The sequence below is a fragment of the Mustelus asterias genome, chromosome 9, assembly GCF_964213995.1.
Source record: "Mustelus asterias chromosome 9, sMusAst1.hap1.1, whole genome shotgun sequence".
Classification (NCBI taxonomy): Eukaryota; Metazoa; Chordata; class Chondrichthyes; order Carcharhiniformes; family Triakidae; genus Mustelus; species Mustelus asterias.
Genome location: NC_135809.1, coordinates 114,064,227 through 114,088,156, shown reverse-complemented (window position 1 = coordinate 114,088,156; position 23,930 = coordinate 114,064,227). Strand labels below are relative to the sequence as shown.

The following is a 23,930-nucleotide window of genomic DNA, read 5'->3' as shown; positions in this document are numbered from 1 at the left end:
ATAGCATGGCCATGCTAAATTGACCCTTACTGTGCCAAGCTGTGTTGGTTAGGGGGATTAGTGGGGTAAATGTGTGGGCTTATGGGATAGTGGGCCTGGGTAAGATGCTCTGTCAGAGAGTTGGTGCAGACTAGATGGGCCAAATAATCTCCTTTTGTACTGTAGGGATTCTACGACCAAGTTATCTCCTTCCGTGTTGCATGCAGTATTGGTATGTGTCGAATCACCCTCCTGTGAGGTATCTTTGGACTTTGCTGTGTGTAAACTGGCTGCTGCATTTAATTCCATTACAACAGTGACAACACCTCAGATGCATTTCATTAGCTTTGGGACGTCTGAAGCTGTTAAAGGCGCTATGTAAATTCAGGTGGTTAGATTTGAATGTTTTCAGTTTTGAAGTGGCGTAGCTGAGTGTGGAAATGTCCAGCAGTGTGGAAAGAGCAGCACTCAGCAGCAGCCTGCAGGAGTGCTGAGGTAAGCAAGTCTGAATGTTGATGGACTCAGGACATCATTTCATAAAGAAATAGAGAGAGAAAAAGAAGCAAGTGAATTTTTGGAGCACTTTTCATGTTGTAGTTTGAAGTGTCTTTCAATCCTGGGGAGGTGCCAATTTGCACACTGCAAACTCTCTCAAACAACTATGTGATAATGACTATGATGGTGGTGGTGAGTGAGAGCTAAACATGGGGAGGAACTCCCTGCTCCTTTTTAAAACAATACCGTACTTGATTTATTATTGTCATGTGCATTGCTATGTAGTGAAAACTATTGTTTCTTGCACGCTATACAGACGAAGCACACTGTTCATAGAGTACATAGGGAAGAAGGACTGGAGAGGGTGCAGAATATAGTGTAACGGTCATAGCTAGGGTGTAGAGAAAGATCAGCTGGTAGGTCCAACCAAAAGTCTGGTCAGAAGGCACCTCTTTTTTAAAAAAAATTATTTATTCATATTACAAGTCAACTTACATCAACACTGCAATGAAGTTACTTTGAAAATCCCTCAGTCGCCACACTCCAGCGCCTGCTCGGGTACACTGAGGGAGAATTTTGCATAGCCAATGCACCTAACCAGCACGTCTTTCGGACTGTGGGAGGAAACCGGAGCACCCGGAGGAAACCCACGCTGACACGGGGAGAACGTGCAGAGTCCACACAGACAGTGACCCAAGCTGGCAATCGAACCCAGGGTCCCTGGCGCTGTGAGGCAGCAGCGCTAACCATTGTGCCACCGTGCCGCCCACATGGGTTACATGTCTCACTGTGAAGATGGCACCTCTGACTGTGCGGCGCTCCTTCAGAACACTGCACTGAGGCTGCCGGCCTGGATCCATCCCCTTTTCCCTCTGTGTTGATGTAATGTCAGAAGTCCGTATTGTTATTGAGGACCGAAGAGCACTTAAAGCGGATTAGCTTGTTGGAATCTCATTCGAAATTAACCTGCTGTTACCAGGGGAAACCAGAGAACTTTGCAACATTGGTCTGATGAGAAAGTTACTAAGAGCGAGTGACCCAGTACAAAAAAAATTAATGATAATGGATGGCCGTTATCCGAGTGTGGTTGTGTTCTTTTTGCAAAACAAGCTCGCAATCCCAACGCCTTCTTTAACTTGGGCTTCTCGGCTTCTGATGAAGCTGGCAGGACATGGGTGGCTGGTGCTATTTTAAGTCTTGATACTCAGTAAAATGCAGTAGAGGGTGGTTGGGGGTGGGGAGAAATGGCTTATGGTGTGTGTGTGTGATCATTACTAGTACAACAGGAAATAGCTGGAGCCGGCTTTCCACTGAGTATGTCTCACTTGATCGATACAGAAACTGAGGCTGCCGCTTTAACAACAAACACTTTCCCCTCCCCTCCCCTCCCCTCCCCTCCCTCCTTCTGAAAAGGCACCCGAATCGGATTACATCTGAGTTTAGTCGACTGCTACCCGGCTGTAGTAATCCAAGTTCAGCGGCGAGAGTCTGTCATTGAAAAAGTTTGCGATTTCTTCTGGCTGCCAACCCAGATGCTGTATGGATCTGCCGACCCTCTGCCTCGTTACAGACTGGCATTACCTCGGTGTTCGCGTGCTGTGAGCCCCGGGGAGGGATGAGAATGAGATTTATGCTCCACTCATCACTTTCACTCTAAGGGGACAGTACTGCGACTGTTCCTTGTAGAAGACGTGCACCTTTGTGCAGGCAGCTCTCTGTCTGTCTTTCTCTCCCCCCCCCCCCCCCCCCCCCCCCCCCCCCCCCCCCCAACTCCCTCCCTCCCCTCACTATCCCTGGGATTATGGCTACTGCAGACCCATAGTATGGATGGTGAGGTTGATATTTACCAACATCTCACTTGGCTGAAGAGGGTAAGTGACTTTTGTGACTTCTTGTGTTTTTAACTGGAGAAACCCGAACAAGTTTTGACATCTCTTTTCATGGATTAGTTTCTCTCTCTCTCTCTCTTCCCCCCCCCCCCCCCCCCCCCCCCCCCACCCCCGACCCCCCCCTCAACTTTCTAGGTGGGTTGTTGAGAATCGAGGCTGATTCTGAATCATGTGTTTACGGAATACCGCATTGCCAGAAGCCTATCTTCTCAAGCAAGTTCTTTTAAAACAGTGTGACACAATTATGCTCGGACAGGGGTTTGCGTTATGTTTAGGTTTACCTTGTAGTCACTTTGCAAAAGCTGTTTGAAGAAGTTTAGTTGTTTAACCTGCATTTTAAAAATGCACCAAGCAATGAGGTTTACAGGTCCAGCGATGGTGATTTCCCAAATAGGGCAGAGGGACATGGGGAGGGGGAACAGAGGGGAGATCAGGAAATAGTTCACATTTCTGCACCGTGTACCAGCCCCAAAGGGTAACAGCGTGCTTCATTTCACTCCTGGTTTATTTTCTTTTTGAGAAAGAAAGCCTGGAGTATCTCAAACTGTGGTTACAGGCTGCAGCTGTGATTGTGCATTTTTATAGAACAGTACAGCACAGAATTATTTTATGTGCAGAAATTGTGCATTGCTTTACTACAACAGCGATCTGTGTTCATGTAGCGCCTTCAACGTAGTCAAACTTCCCCAAAGCTCCTCAGAGGTGTAATCACTCTCAAATCTTGACACTGAGCCAGGAGTTTTTAGGAGAGGGGAGCTAAACCTCAGTCAAAGCTAGATTTTAAGTAAGGTTGAAGAACTTGCATTTACATTAAATCTTTCTCAATCTCGGGATGTCCCAAAGCACCCTACAGCCAGCAAAAGTACTTTGTGAAGTATGGTCGCTGTTGTAATGTTGGACACGAGAGCAACCAATTTGCAGACAGCGAATGCCCACAAGCGTTATTGTGATAATGATCCGATAAACTATCCAGGACCGGGGTTCGATTCCCGGCTTGGGTCAATGTCTGTGCGGAATCTGCACGTTCTCCCCGTGTCTGCGTGGGTCTCCTCCGGGTGCTCCGGTTTCCTCCCACAGTCCGAAAAATGTGCTGGGTAGTTGCATTGGCCGTGCTAAATTCTCCCTCCGTGTAACCGAACAGGCGCCGGAGTGTGGCGACTAGCAGATTTTCACAGTAACTTCATTGCAGTTTTAATGTAAGCTGACTTGTGACACTAATAAATAAACTTTAAAAACTATTTAGTGATGTTGATAGAGAAATACATATTGGCCAGGACACCAGAAAGAACTCCCCTTCTCTTCAAGATAGTGTCATAGGATATTTAATGTCCAGTCCAATATCTCATCTGAAAGGCAACACTTCTGACTGTGATTCACCCTCAGCTCGGCACTGAAATGCCAGCTTCGAATCAAGCGGACCTGAAAGGAGGAGCAATGAGTGGCGAGTCAGTCTTTATAAAGTTTTGAAGGGGCTTTATTGAGTGGACGCTGAGATGGTTTGTTTCATTGGTCGGGGAATCTATAAAACAGACTCAGGATAAGGGGCAAATCACTGAGGACTAACTGCGGAGAATTACTTGGCTCAAAAGGTGGTGAATATTTTGACTTCTCGAACCCAGAGGGTTGTAGATCATAGAAACCCTGCAGTGCAAAAGGAGGTCATTCGGCCCATCGAGTCTGCACTGACAACAAGCACACCCAGGCCCTATCCCGATAACCACATACATTTACCCGCTAATCCTTCTAACCTACATGTCCCGGGACACTAAGGGGCAATTTAGCATGACCGATCAACATAACCCGCACATCTTTGGAGTGTGGGAGGAAACCGGAGCACCCGGAGGAAGCCCGCACAGACACGGGGCGAACGTGAACATTCCACACAGACAGTGACCCAAGCCGGGAATCGAACCCAGGTCGTTGGAGCTGTGGAGCAGCAGTGCTAACCACTGTGCCACCATTCAATGATGCTTCATCATTGAACACATTTGAGGCCGTGATGGACAGATTTTTGATCTCCCAGGGAAACTAAGGGATCTGGAGAACACGCAGAAAAATTAAGCCCAAGGTCAGCCATGATGGTACTGAATGACGGAACAGACTCCTCCTGCTCTCAATTCTTCTGTTTTTATAGAATCATAGAATCCGTTCAGTGCAGGAGGAGGCCATTCAGCCCATCACGTCTGCACCAACTCAATCTTACCCCTGCCCTATCTCCATAACCCCACGCATTTACCCCTCTAATCCCCCTAACCTACACATCTCGGGACACTAAGGAGTAACTTAGCATGGCCAATCCACTTAACCTGCACATCTTTGAACTAAGAGAGGAAACCGGTGCACTCGAAGGAAACCCATGGGGAGAACGCGCAAACTCCACACAGACAGTGACACAAGGTTGGAATCGAACCCGGGACCCTGGCACTGTGAGGCAGCAGTGCTAACCGTGCAGCCCATTATGGAATGGAACTTCGGAGCTTGGGTCTGCCAAAAGATGGAGCAAATATTATTGGGAATTCAAGGGCTGGGATTGGAGGAGCACAGCTTTCTTAGAGGGTTGTATGGCTGGAGGAGGCAGTGGAGATCTGGAGCGTCAAGGCTATGAAGAGAAATTGCCGCACTGGGAACCAGTGTAAACCAATGGAAACGCAGGGGGTGATGATGGATGCGGGCAGCCGAGTTATGGATGAGCCTGGTTTATGGGGGAGTGGGGGGGGGGAAAAGATGACAGGAGAGTCAAGTCTGAAGTGACCAAAGTGGGCTCATTCTCACTGACCCATCTTTGTAACTTCTACTTATCTCCACAACACCTTGCATCCACACTCTCAGAATTCTAGTTCCTCTAACGTTTTCCAATCAACAATCTCTTTGCCACACCATCGGGGGCTGCCCAGCTCTCTCACTTTGGGATTCATTTCCTAAAGCTCACTGCCTCTTTCACTATCTCTGATCCTTCAAGGCCCTTCTTCGGAACAGTGACTGGTGTTAGAGGTTGTGCATTTGGAAGGTGCTGTCATGAAGCCTTGGTGAGGATCTGAGTAGGCTACAGTAACTCGGTGAGGCAGAGGAGGTACGTGAAGATGAGGAATTTTAATGTAATATGTTGTGGAGAGATAGAAACCATGTGATGGATGAGGGACAGGACAGTGGCAACTTGTTTTCTATAAACTGGAGTTTGTGGAGGTTGGAGACTGGGAGGCTGGTGAGAAAGGCTTTAGGGTAGTCTAATCTCCATGACAAAAGTACAGATAAGGGTTTAAGTGGTGGAGTGGACTGTCGGACTGGATGACACTGGGGAAGGGGATTTTCACAGTAACTTCATTGCGTTGTTAATGTAAGTTTACTTGTGACACTTTTAAATAAACTTTAAACTTAAAGAATCTTAAAGTAAAAGTAAGATGTATTTATTAGTCACAAGTAGGGTTACATTAACACTGCAATGAAGTTACTGTGAAAACCCCCTAGTCACCACACTCTGGCGCCTGTTCAGGTACATGGAGGGAGAATTTAGCATGGTCAGTGCACCTAACCAGCACGTCTTTGGACTGTGGAAGGAAACCGGAGCATCCGGAGGAAACCCAAGCAGACACAGGAAGAACATGCACAGACAGTGACCCAAGCCGGGAATCGAACCCAGGTCCCTGGTGCTGTGAGGCAGTAGTGCTAAACCACTGTGCCACCGAACGGTGCTTTGAAGCTGAGCTCTAATTCAGAAAGGATGCTAAGGTTTCACATAGTCTGAATCCCAAAGCGAGTGGCTGAGGAGAATGCTGGATTTGCATAGAAAGATAGCACAGCCATTCAGGCCACCTGGTCCATGCCAGTGGTTATGCCCTATGTGAACTAGCTGTCACCGCTCTTCGTCTCGCCCTATCAAGATACCCTTTTGTTCCTTTCCACCTCATGATGACATAGCTTCCTCTTAAAATGCATCTGTCCAATTTGTCTCTACTACTCTGTGCTTCTACTTCTCGCCACTCTGAGTAAAGATGTTGGAATTAATAGCAATCAGCTTAAATAAGGCCCTTAACTTTGATCTCCCCCATAAATTGAGACCTGTCTATGCTTACATTATCAAACGTCTTCATGATCTTGAAGACCTCTATCAGGTCACCTTCCTCTTGTCAGGAGTAAAGAGCCTCAACCTGTTCAGCCTTTCCTGACAGCTACAACCTCTCAGTTCTGTTATCATCAATGCACATTATCTATCTTGCATTGACACCAGAATTGAGTTTCGAACCGTACTCCAGGTGTGACACGGATCAAAATGGATGACTTCTCTCTTTCTGATGTTGGAGGACGTTGTGCCAGATCTTTGAGAAGAGCAGTGAGGTAAACAAAGACGAGGTCAAGAATAGAATTGAACGATGACTTAAAGTTTACATTGGGCACTTGTACCAACATTATTTTGACTTCAATTAAAAAGATTTTCTATTGGGAAAATACTAGTATGGGCATTCCCTTGTTATTCTTTTGAGTAAACATTTGATAATCTTAATTCATTTCATGTGGCAATATTAGGACGGCAGGTGGCCCGGTGGTTAGCACTGCTGCCTCACAGCGCCAGGGATCTGGGTTCGATTCCCGGCTTGGGGCACTGTCTGTGTGGAGTCTGCACATTCTCCCCGTGTCTGCGTGGGTTTCCTCCGGGTGTTCTGGTTTCCTCCCACAGTCTGAAAGACGTGCTGGTTAGGTGTATTGGCCATGCCGAATTCTCCCTCAGTGTACACGAAAAGGCGCCGGAGTGTGGCAACTAGGGGATCTTCACAGTAACTTCATTGCAGTGTTAATGCAAGCCTACTTGCGACGCTAATAAATAAACTTAAACTTAAGGAAAGGGTTTGCTTTGTAGCACCTTATTAAATCACTTGAAAACTCAAAACACTTCACAGAGGGTGCATAGAAATATTGCTAAGCATGTAAGCAAACTCTTAGACCAAGCTACTCATTTTCATTACTTATCTCTCTTTCAGCTCAGCATCTGGCTCTCTTGTGAAAAACCTTATTACCTTTTTTGTGCCTAAAGATGGTGTTCTGCTTAATCTTTAATGAGATATTAAACAGAACCCCCACCAACTCCCTCAAGTAGATGTAAAAGATCCAATGTCACTATTTTGAAGGGCTGTTCTCCCTGGTTTGACAGCTTTGACAAAGGGTCGGCTGGACTCGAAACGTCAGCTCATTTCTCTCTTTGCAGATGCTGCCAGACCCGCTGAGATTTTCCAGCGTCTTCTCTTTTGGTTTCAGATTCCAGCATCCGCAGCAGTTTGCTTTTATCCTGTGTTCTCCCTGGTCAATATTTATCCCGCAACCAACATCACATTAAAAAAGCGATAATCTGGTAATTATCTCACCGCTGTTTGTGGAAGCTTGCCGTGCGCAACTTGGCTGCCACATTTCTGACATCACAGCAGTGACTAAATTTTATAAAAGCGCTTTGTTCGCTTTAGCGTGCGTTTGGGATGTCAGGAAAGGCACTATCTAAATGCAGGCTCACTCATTCTGTTCCTTGAGGTTACCTTTTGTTCCCACTTTGTTCTTTATGGTAAGAAGTTTGTTTACTTCAGGTTTACGTAAGCCTAACCCAGGTCAGCTGACAAGAGTTGCAAGCTTTTACCGTTAATTTGATGTTTATAGTAAATAGTTCTGCTTTGTTTATTCTTAAACATTTTCTACATGCCAGCTGTACATTTGCAGAAGTGAGAATGTACAGCTGTGATACCAGTGGTAGGGTAACAAATGGGATGTTATAGACATGCTGAGCTCGACCAAGCACTTTCAAATATTCTGTGGCACCACATTTCAGGAAGGATATATTGATGTTACAAGAGGTGCAGCACAGATCCGTGAGAATGATACGGGAACACAAAGAATAAAATTGAATGCGGAGCAGTAGCACAGTGGTTAGCACTGCTGCTTCACAGTGCCAGGGACCCAGGTTCGATTCCCGGCTTGGATCACTGTCTGTCTGGAGTTTGCATGTTCTCCCCGTGTCTGCGTGGGTTTCCCCCTACAGTCTGAAAGATGTGCTGGTTAGGCGCATTGACCCGAACAGGCGCCAGCTTGTGGTGACAAGGGGAATTTCACAGTAACTTCATTGCAGTGTTAATGTAAGCTTTACTTGCGACACTAATAGATAAACTTAAACTTAAAAAAACTTTTTTTTAAAGTTGCATAGAGTAGGCTGATACTCTCTTGAATTCAGAAAAGTGAGGGATGGTCTTATTAGGTTTTTAACATGACAGATTTTCAACTTAAGTTTAAGTTTATTTATTAATGTCACAAGTAGGCTTACATTTAATGTAGCTTCACTGCCCATGTGTGACTATAAATAAACTTTGCTTTTACTTTCCTTTTTATTAACATTGCAATGAAGTTACTGTGAAAATCCCCTAGTCGCCACACTCCGGTGCCTGTTCAGGTACACTGAGGGAGAATTTAACATGGCCAATGCACCTAACCAGCACGTCTTTCAGACTGTGGGAGGAAACCGGAGCACCCGGAGGAAACCCACGCAGACACGGGGAGAATGTGCAAACTCCACACAGACAGTGTTCCAAGCCGAGAATTGAGCCTGGGTCCATGGCGCTGTGAGGCAGCAGTGCTAGCCACTGTACCAACCTGGTGCCCACAATTGGGAGTAATCTTACTTGGGAGTCAGGTCAGGAAAGACCTTTATATCTACAGGGCAAAGGAAATCTGGAATGCTGTCACCACATTGCTCCCTCCCCATCCCCAAATAGGAATGAATGCTGGTGGTCAGTTGGAGCTTTCAAGACAGATTAATAGATCATTTATTATGAGATTAGTAGATCTTTGTTAGAGGAATGTGGATCAAAGGTGGTAAAATGGAGTTAGGGTGCAGATTAAGCACAATGCAATTAAATGTTAGAACGGGCTGGGGAGGTTGAATGGCCTCTTCCTCTTCCTACGTTCCTTGATGCCATGTAAATGTGGCTTTTGTAGCTGATAGCCCCATTGTCCCTTTCATTGACCCTGTGGTCATCAGTGTAAGCTTCTTGTGATTGGATTGATCCATTGTTTTAAATTCATTCTGGCTCGGGTCCAGTCATTTTGAGAACAAACAGAATTTGGCATCACTGAAACACACCAGCAATAGTGAAGAGGCATTTCCAGATCTTATAGTGCACTATTTGTTCAATTGCTTAATGTTCGTTCCTGGGAGTGCCTCTTCTGTGTCTTCCCGCAGTGAGATGCGGATCTCATTGTTGGTGATTCACTGCTCTTCTGCACTCTGAATCCAAGACACAACCTAATAAGCTGACTTTAATAAATGGGTTTCCAAGCTGGGGTTCCAAGGGCCCAAGACGGTGGCACAGTGGTTAGCACTGCTGCCTCACAGCGCCAGGGACCCGTGTCCAATTCCAGCCGTGGGTCACTGTCTGTGTGGAGTTTGTACGTTCTCCCCATGTCTGCATGGGTTTCCTCTCTATGCTCCGGTTTCCTCCCACAATCCTAAAATGTGTGGGTTAGGTGGATAGGCCATGGTAAATTGACCCTAGTGTCAGGGGGATTAGCAGGGTAAATATGTGGGGTTATGGGAATAGGGTCTGGATGGGATTGCGGCCAGTGCAGACTTGATGGGCCAAATGGCCTCTTCCTGCACTGATTCCATGAAGGCGGAATCCCGATATGTGTGGGTAAGGGTGTTTCTGGAGATTATTTTTCCCTGAATTGCAGCACCATGATTCTCATGTGTATGCCTGAATAAGTCAGCAAATGTAGCATGGTTTCGCTTTGTGTCCCTGTCCACCACCAGTTAACACAGTAAGAGTTTTAATAACACCAGGTTAAAGTGGTTAAACACCAGAAGATCGCACATATCGACACAGACATCAAGTCTCCACATCATGACTACCATCGACACCGCAAACTGCCGGCTCTAAGTGGAGAGGATCTCCAAGAAGATCGCGCATATCGACACACACATCAAATCTTTAACCTGGTGTTGTTAAAACTCTTACTGTGCTTACCCCAGTCCAACCGCCGGCATCTCCACATCATTACCACCAGTTAACACATGGCTCTCTGGAAGCGGTAGATGTTGGGAGCTGTGTGTCAGTAATTGTAGAAGTCTGGGAGCCATGTCAACAATCCATGGAATCATAGAATCCCTACAGTACAGAGGAGGCCACTTGGCCCATCGGGTCTGCACTGACAAAAATCCCACCCAGGCTTTATCCCTGTAACTCCATGTATTTATCCTGCTAATCCCCCTGACACTGAGGGGCAATTTAGCCAATCCACCTAACCTGCACATCTTTGGTCTGTGGGAGGAAACCCACATGGGAGAACCATGTGACACATTCTTGGGAACCCTCTGTAAATAAATTCTGGGCTATTCCCGAGAACCCCCTGCAAGTTCTGGAACATTCTCAAGGACCCCCTACAAATACTGCAGCATACCTGGGGAATTCCTGCAAATATATGACTCATTCCTGACCCCCTTCTCCCCATTACAAATAATTATGCACTTTTGGGAACCACCTCCCCTCCCCCACCCGCCTGCACTATGGCTCAATTGGTCGCGCTCTCATTTCTGTCAAAACCTTGTGGGTTCAACTCCCACCACTATGCAAAAATAAAAGGCTGATGTGCCACTGCAGGACTGAGGCACTATTGGAGGTGCCAACTTTCAGGTGATAAGTCAGCCTTTGGGTGGCACGGTAGCACAGTGGTTAGCACTGCTGCTTCACAGCTCCAGGGTCCCGGGTTCGATTCCCGGCTCGGGTCACTGTCTGTGCGGAGTTTGCACATTCTCCTCGTGTCTCCGTGGGTTTTCTCCGGGTGCTCCGGTTTCCTCCCACAGTCCAAAGATGTGCGGGTTAGGTTGATTGGCCAGGTTAAAAATTGCCCCTTAGAGTCCTGTGATGCGTAGGTTAGAGGGATTAGTGGGTAAATATGTGGGGGTAGGGCCTGGGTGGGATTGTGGTCGGTGCAGACTCGATGGGCCGAATGGCCTCCTTCTGCACTGTAGGGTTTCTATGATGATTTCTATGATTTACAGGTTTATGTGAATGATTCCTTGGCACTATTTTCAATATGTGCAGCGTAGTTACCCCAGTGTCCTGGTCAATATGTATCCCTCATTGTTAGTAAAGGATGAAATCAGTGCAATAGTGAGAATGTATATCGGCTTAGCATATCTCCATGTTGAATCAGCCTGGGTGGAGCTAAGAAGAAACAAAGGGCGAAAATATCAGTGGGGGTATTATCTATTTGCCTCCAAACAGCAGTGGTAAGGGTAGGAGATGGCATTAAACAGGAAACTAGACGTGTGTATCAAGGGTGCTGCAGTAACCGTGGGTGACTTTAATCTGCATGTAGACTGGGCAAAGCACTTTAGCAATAATACAGTGGTAGATGAATTCCTGGAGTGTGTGCAGGATGTTTCTTTTGGATTTGGGAGTTGAGGAGCCAACTAGGGAACCGGCTATCTTAGATTTGGTTAAAAGCAAATTTCTGCGGATGCTGGAATCTGAAACAAAAACAGAAAATGCTGGAAAATCTCAGCCAAGTCTGACAGCATCTGTGGAGAGAGAACAGAGCTAACATTCCGAAGGGTCATCCAGACTCGAACTGTTAGTTCTGTTCTCTCTTCACCGATGCAAGAAAAAGATTAGTGAAGAGAAATGGAAGTCCCGGAAACGGGAGAATTGATAATGGAGAACAAAGAAATGGCAGCACGATTAAACAATTACTTTAGTTCTGTCTTCACAGAAGACGACACAAATAATTTTCCAGAAATGCTTGGGAAACAAAGTTCTCGTGAGTAGGAGGAATTGAATGATATTATTAGTTGGAGATATTAATGGCACTGAAAGCTGATACATCCCCTGGGCCTGATAATCTATGTCTCAGGGTACTAAAAGAGGTGGCCCTGGAAATAGTGGATGCATTGGTTGTCATCATCCTAAATACTGTAAAATAGTCCCGGCAGACTGGGGAATGACTATTGTGGCCCGTTATTTAAAAATGGAAGGAAGGAGAAAACCAAGAATTACAGGCTGATCAACCAAACATCAGCCGTGTTGGAAAAATGCGAGATCCTGTTAGAAAGAATGTGATAACAGAGCACTTGGAAAATATCAACAGGATTAGACAAAGTCAACATGGATTTATGAGAGGGAAATCATGTTTGACGAACCTACTGGAGTTTCTTGAAGACATAACTAGTGGAATAGATAAAGGTGAACCAGTGGATGTAGAAACCATAGAAACCCTACAGTGCAGAAAGAGGCCATTTGGCCCATCGAGTCTGCACCGACAACAATCCCACCCAGGCCATATCCCCTTATCCCTACATGTTTACCCGCTAATCCCTCTAACCTACACATCCCGGGACACTGAGGGGCAATTTAGCTCGGCCAATCAACCTAACCCACACATCTTTGGACTGGGAGGAAACCGGAGCACCCAGAGGAAACCCACGCAGACACGAGGAGAATGTGCAAACTCCACACAGACAGTGACCCGAGCCGGGAATCGAACCCAGGTCCCTGGAGCTGTGAAGCAGTAGTGCTAACCACTATGCTACCGTGCCGTGGTAAATTTGGATTTTTGGGAAACTTTTGATAAAGTCCTACATTAGAGATTAGTGTGCAACATTAAAGCACATGGGAGTGGGTGTAATGTACTCTCGGGCATCATCATGCAGGGTGTCCCGATCTGACAATGAGCTGGGAGATTTATTCCCCCCCCGACCCCCCACCCCGCCTTCCACATTATTGGCAGTATTGCTACCCCCCACACCAACACAGGTTGCTGGCATCTGGGCATCAGGAACTTCTCAATGAGTACCCTGGCAGACCCCGACATGTACCCCTGGCAAGCCCATCCATGCATGTCCCCGCACCCCCTCTTGCGGCTGACCCCCCTCTTTCCCCCCCCCTCCAATCCCCACATAAGCTCCCCATATTTGTGCATAACCTCCTTGTAATAGACACCCCCCCACTCAGGCCAACCCCCTTTACACTATGCCTTGCACACTTGTGGTGTCTAACCTGGCAGTGCCAGGCTGGCACAGCCCCGCCAAGCCCCCGAGCACCCAGGGGCTTCAATGGTTATGGCGTTGCTAATGCAGAGCAGTAGTGATTCTTGCCGGCGAGTGAGGAAGCATGCGGGAGGGCAGAAGCAGCTGCCCCAGACTCGCTAATGTTAAATGAAGTCAGTCCTACATTAACAGGCTTTGCGCCCTTTCTGAGCGTGAAGCCATCCTCGCCGTCAAAACAGAGCCGGGCAGATGCCCCACCAATTCACACCCACCGCAAATTGGAGTTTTGGACTCACGCTATCTTCCCGACTCGCCACGCTGATTAACTGGCACGGAGAGCCAGTATGATCGCACCCTGTGTTTTTAAGGAAATCCAGGTTCCCTTGAGATAGTTTACATTTATACTGTATTGTTTACATTTTACCAAGGCAATGGCCCAGATTTTGCTACAGCTAGAACTGAAGGTACCAGTGCTCGGCGTTATTATGACGGAAGCCAGATGTTTGGCATCCACACACCGACACCCACATTTCCCGATTCTCTCCGGGTTTTCTGCCTGCTTCACCGTTCCCTCTGCAGGCAGCTCTACAAATTTACTTTTTATGATATAGAGGTGTGCCGTGAAATTCAAAAGGTTGGGAACCACTGGTCCACTGGTCATGGACTCGGGATACAGGGTAAATTTTAAAGTTTATAGTGTCACAAGTAGGCTCACATGAACACTGCAATGAAGTTACTGTGAAAATCCCCTAGTCGCCACACTCCGGCGCCTGTTCTGGCACACTGAGGGAGAATTTAGCCTGATCGATGCACCCTAACCAGCACGTCTTTCGGACTGTGGGAGGAACCAGAACACCTGGGGGAAACCCATGCAGACATGGGGAGAACGCGCAGACTCCACACAGACAGTGACCCAAGCTGGGAATCTAACCTGGGTCCATGGCGCAGTGAGGCAGCAGTGCTAACCACTGTGCCTCCCCCACAGGCCATTTAGGACTGAGATGAGGAGAAATATCTTCTCTGAGGGTGGTGAACCTGTGGAATTCTCTACCACACGAGGCTGCGGAGACCAGATCACTGAATGTATTTAAGAACAAAATAGATTGTTCGACACTAAAGGCGTCAAGACGCATGGGTAGAGAGTGCTAGCGTGGCCTTGGAATAGAGGATCAGCCATGATCACATTAAATAGGGGAGCAGGCTTGATGGGCCGAATGGCCGCCTCCTATATTTCTGCACAGAGAGTTCCCATTCTGATGACGACAGTCTCGGAGGGTATCTTGACCTGAAAAGATGAGTTTTGCTGTCACTCAGGTTCGCTGATAAGAGTCCATTTGTATTGGTGCTTCACGCACCTTGAGTTCCAGAGGAGTCAATCTGATGATAAATGAAACTATTTCTTGTTGGCTGTGCTCAGTTGGATGAACTGTCTGGGATTAATCGATATGAAAGGATTAACTAACATCCGAGTGTGCAGGTTGAATTTCAGTTTAAAAATTAGCCTGTTCCGCATCTCCTGCTTCATTGCCTCGAGCGTGACTAAAGCTTAGAGTTGGTTTGCATTTACTGCGGACCTTAGTCCCCAACTCCCCATTGGATTTATACTGATTAATCAGAGGAGCACCAGAGGTTAAGGTGAAGAACCTTCTCTGACCTTTGACCTCATTGCAAGGCAAAGCTGCTGCTAATTTTGGGCAGGAAGGAACCAGAACAAGAGGCTGTTATATAAAACATTTAAGCTCAGCCAATCCAGAGTGAAATCAGGAAACGCTTTGTCCCATCAAGTGGAATGGAAGTCTAGAATGTTCTCCTAAAACAGATTGTGAATACCGGGTTTAATTGGAGCTTTCCAAAATAAGATCGATAGATTTTTTTTTTGTTTAGCAAGAGTATTAAAAGACATGGGGGCTAAGGTGGGAAAATGGAGTTGAGATACAGATTGTAAAGATGCTTGTTCATCAGGTTAAGGAAAACACAACTTGTTTATTTACAGGTTTAAACTATACAGAGGCTTACAGCCTTGTGGCTGCAATCAGCTCCTGAGATGACTCTGAGTCCAGAAGCCCACGCTTACCAGTGATCCCCCTCCCTGCTTCCCCACATCATGTGACCCTTATTCTGATCCTTAAAGGGGCAGTCACCACACAGATGAGCCATGACTAATTGAATGGCAGAACAGGCTTGAGCGACTGAATGGCCTCCTCCAACTTGGTACAGTTGATGAGATCCTAAAGAAATACTGACCTATATAACACCTTTCAGAATGTCAGGACATTCCAAAGTGCTTTACAGCCAATGAAATACTATTGAAATGCAGTCACCGATGTAATGTAAGAAATGCAGCAGGCAATTTGTACATAGCATCCTCCAAAAGTAACCAATCTGTGTTGCTGATTGGGGAATAAATATTTTAATCATAGGATGGTTACAGCTCAGAAAAGGAGCAGCTCAGCACAATGTAGCAATGCAGGAACTTTGCAAGAACAAACTCTACTATTCCACTACCCCACCCTCTCCCCATAACCCAGGTATTTTCCCTCTTTAGTTGCTTATTTAATTCCCTTTTGAAAGTCCCAGTTGACCCAGCCTCTGCCACACTCAGGTGGTACATTCCAGAACTTAACCACTAAAAAAGTTAGAAAGTTTTCCTCATGTCATTCTTTTGCCAATCACCTTAAATCAGTGTCCTCTGACTCTTTTGAGCTTTCTGCCAGTAGGAAAAAATTCCCCCTATCTGCCCTGTTCAGGCCCCTCATACTTTGAACATCTGTATCAAATCTCCTCTCAGCCTTCTGTTTTCGAAGGGGAACAGCTCCGGTTCCCCTAATCTGTCCATGTAGCTGTTTCATCCCTGAAATCATTCTTGTAAACCTTCCCTGGACCCCCTCCAGAGCTTCTACATTCTTCCTAAAGTGTGGTGACTAGAACTGGGCACAGCACTGCAGTTGAGGTGCACCATAACTTATCATAACTTCCTTGCTTTTGTACTCTGTGCCTCTGTTTATAAAGCCCCAAATCCCATGAGCCTTTCTTTTACCACTTTCTCAACATTCCCTGCCACCTTCAATCATAGAATCACACAGTGCAGAAGAGGGTCTTCGGCCCATCGAGTCTGCACCGACACATAAACACCTGAACTCTCACCTAATCTCTTCTGCACTTGGCCCATAGCCCTGAATGTTATGATGTGCCAAGTGCTCATCCAGATACTTTATAAAGGATGTGAAGCAACCCGCCTCTACCACCCCCCCAGGCAGCGCATTCCAGACTGTCACCATCCTCTGGGTAAGAAAGATTTTCCTCACATCTCCCCTAAACCTCCTGCTCCTCACCTTGAACTAATGTCCCCTCGTGACTGACCCTTCAACTAAGGGGAACAGCTGCTTCTTATCCACTCTGTCCATGTCTCTCATAATCTTGTACACCTCGATCAGGTCGCCCCCTCAGTCTTCTCTGCTCCGACGAAAACAACCCAAGCCTATCCAACCTCTCTTCGTAACTTAAATGTTCCATCCCAGGCAGCACCCTGGTGAATCTCCTTTGCACCCCCGCCAGTGCAATCACATCCTTCCAATAATGTGGCGACCAGAACAGCACAAAGTACTCTAGCTGTGGCCTCACCAAAGTTCCATACAACTCCAAGATAACATCCCTGCTTTTGTAATCTATGCCTCAATTGATAAAGACAAGTGTCCCATATGCCTTTTTCTCCACCCTACTAACATGCCCTTCTGCTTTCAGAGATCCGTGGACAAACACATCGAGGTTCCTTTGTTCCACAGAACTTCCTAGTGTCCTACCATTCATTGAGTACTTCCTTATCAAATTACTCCTTCCAAAGTGTATCACCTTCCACTTTTCAGGATTAAATTCCATCTGCCACTCATCTGCCGATTTGACCATTCTGCCTATATCTTCTTATAGCCCAAGACACTCCAACTTATTATTAAGCACTCGGTCAGTGATTTGTACTTGTGTATCCACAGGTCTCAATGTTCCTGCTGTTCTTTTAGAATTGGGCCTTTTTCTCATTTAAACTGCCAACATGTATAACTTCACACTTGTCTGCATAAATTTCTTCCACCATCTGTCCACCCATTCCATCAGCCTCTTGATGTCTATCACCATCTTCCTCACAATGCTTCAGGTTTTGGGTCAGCCAGGAGGAACTCCCCTGCTCATTGAAATGGTGCCATTGGATTTTCATTTCCAGCTGAGAGGGCAGATGGGGCCTCAGCCTAAAGTCTTACCTGAAAGACGGCACCTCTGACTGTGCAGCACTCCCTCGGTGCCACACAGGCAGTATCAGTCTGGATCATGTGTTCAAGTCTCTTCACCGGGGCTTTACCCATGAACACCACACCACAGAAACATAGAAAAGTTACAGCACAGAACAAGATCATTTGGCCCATCTTGTCCATGTCAGCCTGAAGACACACAGGTGCCTTTTCTAATCCCACGTTCCTGCACCCACCCCAAAGGCCTGTAGCTTACAGCACTTAAGATGCAGATCCAGGTGTTTTTTAATAGAGTTTGGGGTCTCTGCCTCCACCACCAACTTGGGCAGCGCATTCCAGACACCCACCACTCTTTGAGTAAAAAGTTCTTCCTCATGTTTCCTCTGCACCTACTGCCACTTATCTTGAATCTATGTGCCTTGGTTCTAGAACTCTCCACAAAGGAAAACAATTTTATCCTCTCCGCTCTATCTCTTCCTCTCGTTTAGAAACAAGAGTGAACTCGAGCGAACCACGGTGACATTTCTGGGTAGAGGCCTGTCAAAAACGTTGGTTTTACACCGCTGATTTGCAATGGTTATGACCTCCCTAATGTCACCACGCTGCAGTCTGGGCCTTCAAACCTGTGTTCAGCCAGTTTAAGCAACAGAATCTGTACTGAGGTCAACTCAGGTTTTACATCATTTGTTACTAAAGTGATCGAATAAAGCGCAGAATGGAACATCGTAGGAGGCAGCCATTGGCCCATAGAAGCACAGAGTATTGTCACTCTTGTCACTGTATGACACCCTCAGGTACTCGCGCAGATTGTATCTGGGGTTCTAACCAGCTTGATTTTTTTTATAGGGCAATCATCGCGCAGCTGTGAATAATGAAACCTGCCAAGAGCGACTGACACGATTGGAGAGTGACAGGGAGTGCCTGGTGCTACAGGTGAGTACTCGTTCAACCATGTCTTACATACACAAGCGGTCACAGTCTCATGATACAGAATAGGCCATTTGGGTACGAGACGAGGAAATACTTCTTCACTGAGGATGGTGACCCTGTAAATTCTCTACCAAAAAAGGCTGTGGAAGCCAAGACACTGAGTACATTTAAGAAGGAAATAGATAGATTCTAGACCCTAAAGGCAGCAAGGGGTAAGAGGCGAATGAAAGAGTGTAGCATTGAGATAGTGGAGCAGCCATGACGTATTGAGTGGCGAAGCAGGTTCAAAGGGTCGAATGACCTACCCTTGTTTCTACAAGTGTCCAAATTGACATTGTTCCAAAGGCCTGGAATCAGTAACATGGTGTTCGGGTTGATGGAATTTGGCTCAAAGTTTAACTGATGTATGGAACCGAGGAGACTAATTGTGATTAAAGTGCAGGCTAGCCATGATCGAATTGAGTGGCAGACCTGGCTGAATGGTGTGAATGGTCTCCTCCTGTTCTTGTATTGCCATGAGGCCGTGGTTATGACCTTGTATCTTTTTTCACCCTCTCTGATTTCATAAGAGTATAAATAACAGGAGCACGAGTAAGCCATGAGGTACTTCGCGTCTGCTCCCCCATTCAGTAAAATCATGGCAGATCTTCTGCTCTTTCCCACACTATCCCCCATCTCTCGATTCCCTTGGTGCCCAAAAATCTACTGATCTCTGCTGTGAATATGCTCAATGACTGACTATCCGCCCACCACTCTATGGGATGGAGAATTCTAAAGATTCACAACCCTCCGAATGAAGAAATTTCTCAACTCAGTCCTAAATGGCCGACCCCATTTCCTGAAATGATGACTCCTAGTTCTTGACTCTCCAGCCAGGGAATCAGCCTATCAAGAACGTCATGCATTGCAATGTGATCACCTCTCGTTCTTATAGATTCCTGGAATATAGACCTCTTCTTCTTGATCTCTCCTTGTAGAACAATCCCCTTATCTCAGGAGGATTATATTTACTGCAGTTTAGAAGAGTGAGCGGGGATCTCATAGAAACTTATAAAACTCTAATGGGGATAGACAGGTAGATTCAGAAAGAATGGTCTCGATGGTGGGGGAGTCCAGAATGAGTGGTCATAGTTTGAGCATAAGGGGTAAACCTTTTAGAACTGAGGTGAGGAGAAATTTCTTCACCCAGAGGGTGGGGAATGTGTGGAATTCACTACCACAGAAAGTAGTTGAGGCCAAAACATTGTCTGATTTCAAGAAGAAATTAGATACAACTCTTGGGGCTAAAGGGATATGGGGGAATCAGGATATTGAATTTAATGATCAGTCATGATCATAATGAATGGCAAAGCAAGTTCAAAGGACCAAATGGCCTACTCCTGCTTCTAGTTTCTATGAATCAGTGTAGTGAACTTGCATTGCACCATCTCAAAAACAGTATTCATTTTGTTAATTTTTAATTTAATCATGGAATGTGGGAATTGTTGGCACAGCGAGCATTTATTTCCCACTCTTAATCACCTTTAAGATGGAGCTTTCTTCAAGCATTGTGATCTGTATATTTAAAGTATTCCCACAGTGCTATTAGGTAGACGGTTCCAAGATTTTGACTCGACGCTAGTGAATGAACAGCGATGCATTTTCAAATCAGCATGGTATGTGACTTGGATGGGAATGTGCAGGTAGTGGTTGTCCCATGTGCCCGCTGCCCTTGTCCTTCTAGGTGGTAGAGATTGTGGGCATGGAAGCTGCTGCCAAAGGAGCTTTGAGTGCTGCAGTTCCTCTTGTAAATGATGCACCAGTAGCCACTTGTGTGCTCATGGTGCAGAGGCTGAATGTGGTGAATGCGATGTTTGTTTGGGGTGGCGTTAAACTTCTTTGAGTGTTGTTGGAGCTGCACTCATCCAGGCAAGCGGAAAGTACTCCATCAGACTCCTGACTTGTAACTTGCAGATATTAGACAGCATATAGGGAGTCAGGAGGTGAATCACTCACCACAGAATGCCCAGCCTCTGACCTACCCTTGTAGCCATAGTCTGGCTGATCCAGTTAAGTTTCTGGTCAGTGATAATCCTCCAGGCTGTCGGTGCAAGAGGATTCAGCAATAGCGATGCAATTGAATATCCAGAGGAGATAGTTAGATTCTCTTATTGGAGATGGTCGTAGCCTGACACTTGTCTGGAATGAATGTTGCCCGCTTTCGGCCTGAGCCTGAATGGTGTACAGTTCTTGCTACATGTGGACACAGACTGCGTCATTATCTGCGGCATTGTAAATGGAACTGAACAATGTACGAGCATCAGTGAATATCCTCCCCTCTGACCTTGTGATGAAGGGAAGTCATTGATGAAGCAGCTGAAGATGATTAGGCCTAGGACATTACCCTGAAGAGCACCTGCAATGATGTCCTGGGACTGAGACGGGTGGCCTGTAACCACCCCAACAATCTTCCTTTGTGCTAGCTATGACTTCAACCAGTGGACAGTTTTCCCTGGTTCCTATTGACCTGGCTGTCTGATATGACACCCAGTGAAATGTTGCCTTGATGACGAGGGCAATCATTCTTGCCTCACTCCAATAACTTCAATAATCATTCTTGCCTCACTCCTTTTGTCTATGTTTAGATAAAGCTGCAATAAGGCCTGGAGCTGAATGGCTCTCACAAAATCCAAACTGAACATTAGTAATAAAGTTAATGCTTAGTAACTGCTACTTACTAGACGGCACTGTTGATAACTTCCATCACTTTGCCAATGCTCAAGACTAGATTGATGGTCATTGGATCTTATGGTCTTATGATGGGACGGTAATTGGCCAGCTTGGATTTGTCCTATTTTTCGTACACAGGATACACTTGGACAATTTTCCACTCTGTTCGGTAAATGCCCATGTTGTAGCTGTATTGTAATAGCTTGCTGGAGCGTGGCTAGTTCTGGTGCACAGGTCTCCAGCTGGGGTGTTGTTGGGGTCCATGTACTTTGATGTATCCAGTGAAATCCACCATTTCTTGATATCGTGAGGAGCAAATCAAACTGACTGAAGACTGGTATCTATGATGCTGGGGATCCCCTGACCAGGCTGAGATCAATCTCACATTCAGCACTTCTGGCTGAAGGTGGCTGTATATGATTCAGCCTTATCTTTTGCACTGATGTGCCAAACTCCCCCATCTCTATTTAGCATGCATGTAGACCTGTGCTGTAGTTTCACCAGGTTGGCAGCTCATTTTCAGGTCCACCTGGCACTGCTCCTGGCATACCCTTCGACACTCCTCATTGAACCAAGGGTTGGTCGTTTGGCTTGATCATAATGATAGAGTGAAGGATATGCTGGGTTGAGTTTACAGATTGTGGTTAGAGACAATTTCTCTTCTGCTGATGGCCCATATTGCCTCATGGGTGCCTTTTGAGCTGCTAGAACTTGTCTGAATCTATCCCAAAGTGGTACTGCCACACAACATGATGGCAGATGTCAGAGTGAAGATGGGTCTTTGAATACGTATGAACCTAATTCCTATGAATAACATCTTGGATGGATGCATCAGCAGCAGGTAGATTGGGGACGACAAGGTCAAGTAACTTTTTTTTGTCTTGCTGGTGCGCTCTCCACCTGCTTCCGGCCCAGTCCTGCAGATATATCCTTCAATACTCATCCAGCTTGGTCAGTGGTGTTGCTACTGAGCCATTCTTGGTGATGGACTTAGTTCCTCACTCACCCTTGCTATTCTCAGTACTACTTCCAAGTGCTGTTCAATATGAAGGAGTACTGACCATAAGCTGAGGAAAAGGCAGTAGGAAGTATCAACAGGAGGTTTTCTTGTCCATGTTTGACCCGATGTCATGATACTTTACGAGGTCCAGAGTAAATGTTGATGACTCCCTGGGTTACTCCCTCCCGCACGCTTACCACTTTCCTGTGACCTCTGGCGTGCCTGTCCTGTCAGACCCAGGTCCGGTCATTGAGTGTCTTTGAGGCAGGGACAGATAGGTTCTTGATTAATAAGGGGACCAGGGGTTATGGGGAAAAGGCAGGAGAATGGGGATGAGAAAAATATTAGCCATGATTGAATGGCGGAGTGGACTCGATGGGCCGAGTGGCCTAATTCTGCTCCTATGTCTTATGGTCTCTTATGAACCCAAAGATACAGGTGGAGGTTTCTGGGATATTGGCTGTAAGATATGATTCAGTGTGTAGGACTGTTTCAGGCTGTTGTTTGATTAGTTTGTGGGACAGCGCTCCCATATTTTGGCACAGTTCCCAGTTCATCAGGAAGTCACTGCAAGTTTAACTGGCTTGGCTCTCCTTTTGTCATAAGGACACAAGAAACCAGAGCAGAAGAACCTCGAGGCTGCTCTGCCAATCAAGATGATCGTGATGATCTTCTGCCTTAACTCCACTTCACCACTCACTCTGCATATCCCCATCTGAGTCTGAAATGTTTGTCTCCTGAGACTATGCCCGTGTGCTAAATTCCCCAGCCAGGGAAAACAACCCATTCATATCTACCCTGTCAAACTCCTTCAGAAACTTGTATGTTTCAATGAGATTACCTCTCCTTCACTTAAACTCCAGAGAGTATGAAACCGATTTGCTCATCTTCCCATCATAGGACAACCCCTTCATCCTAAGAGCTAGGCTTCACTGCACTGCCTCCATGGCCAATATATCGTTCCTTAAAGATGGAAACCAAAAGTACGGACAGTGTTTCAAGTGCGATTTCATCAAAGTCCTATATAATTGTAGCAAGGCCTCCACATTCTTGTGCTCCGATCCCTTTGCAATAAAGGCTAACATGCCATTTGCCTTCCTAATTTTTTTGTTTACCTGCATGCGAACTTGCACCCAGATTTCTCGGAATGTGGTCGATGCCAGGTGGTCTGTCGATCGCTATTCTTATTGGGCGGGATTTTACGGCCTTGCTCGTCCCGAAACCATAAAACCCTGCCTGAGGTCAACAGACCTTCCCATGGTCCACCCCTCGCCTGCTCCAATTCCCATGGTGGGCGGGGTGGTAAAATTCTGGCTGTTGTTTCTTTTCGTGGTTTGATATGCCATTTAATAGTCAGCTGTGGGTTAGGAGTCACATATAGGCCAGGCAGGTTAAGAATGACAGATTTCCTTCCCTGAAGGACACTAGCAGATGGGCTTTTATGACACGCTGGTCGTTTCATGGTTCCCATTACTGACGCAATCGTTTCATTCTGGTTTTCATTCAATTCACGGAATCATTAGACCAGGCCTCTGGATTAGTAGCCCAGTAACCTCGCCACTACACTCATACTCAGGCTGTTGTCAGTACGGTTACACAAGGGAAGGAAGACTGAGCTATTCAATACGTGACTGGAGAAATGGAGTAGGAGGGAGGGCTCTAAGGCATTGGGGGCC

The 23,930-nt window shown here is 46.3% G+C and overlaps 1 protein-coding gene across 2 annotated transcripts in view; it reads left to right on the top strand.

Annotated features, from left to right (window-relative positions):
• Nucleotides 1-23,930, top strand: part of ppfibp2b (PPFIA binding protein 2b) — a 299,033-nt gene that overhangs the window by 154,610 nt on the left and 120,493 nt on the right. Inside the window, exons 1-2 of one of the 2 annotated variants that reach the window (XM_078220900.1) lie at nucleotides 1,824-2,345; nucleotides 18,462-18,548. In XM_078220900.1, the coding sequence (XP_078077026.1) occupies nucleotides 2,298-2,345; nucleotides 18,462-18,548 (135 nt within the window). In that variant the 5' untranslated portion in view covers nucleotides 1,824-2,297. Of the gene's footprint in view, nucleotides 1-1,823; nucleotides 2,346-18,461; nucleotides 18,549-23,930 lie in introns of those variants that run through there. The other variant, XM_078220899.1, reaches the window with a different exon arrangement.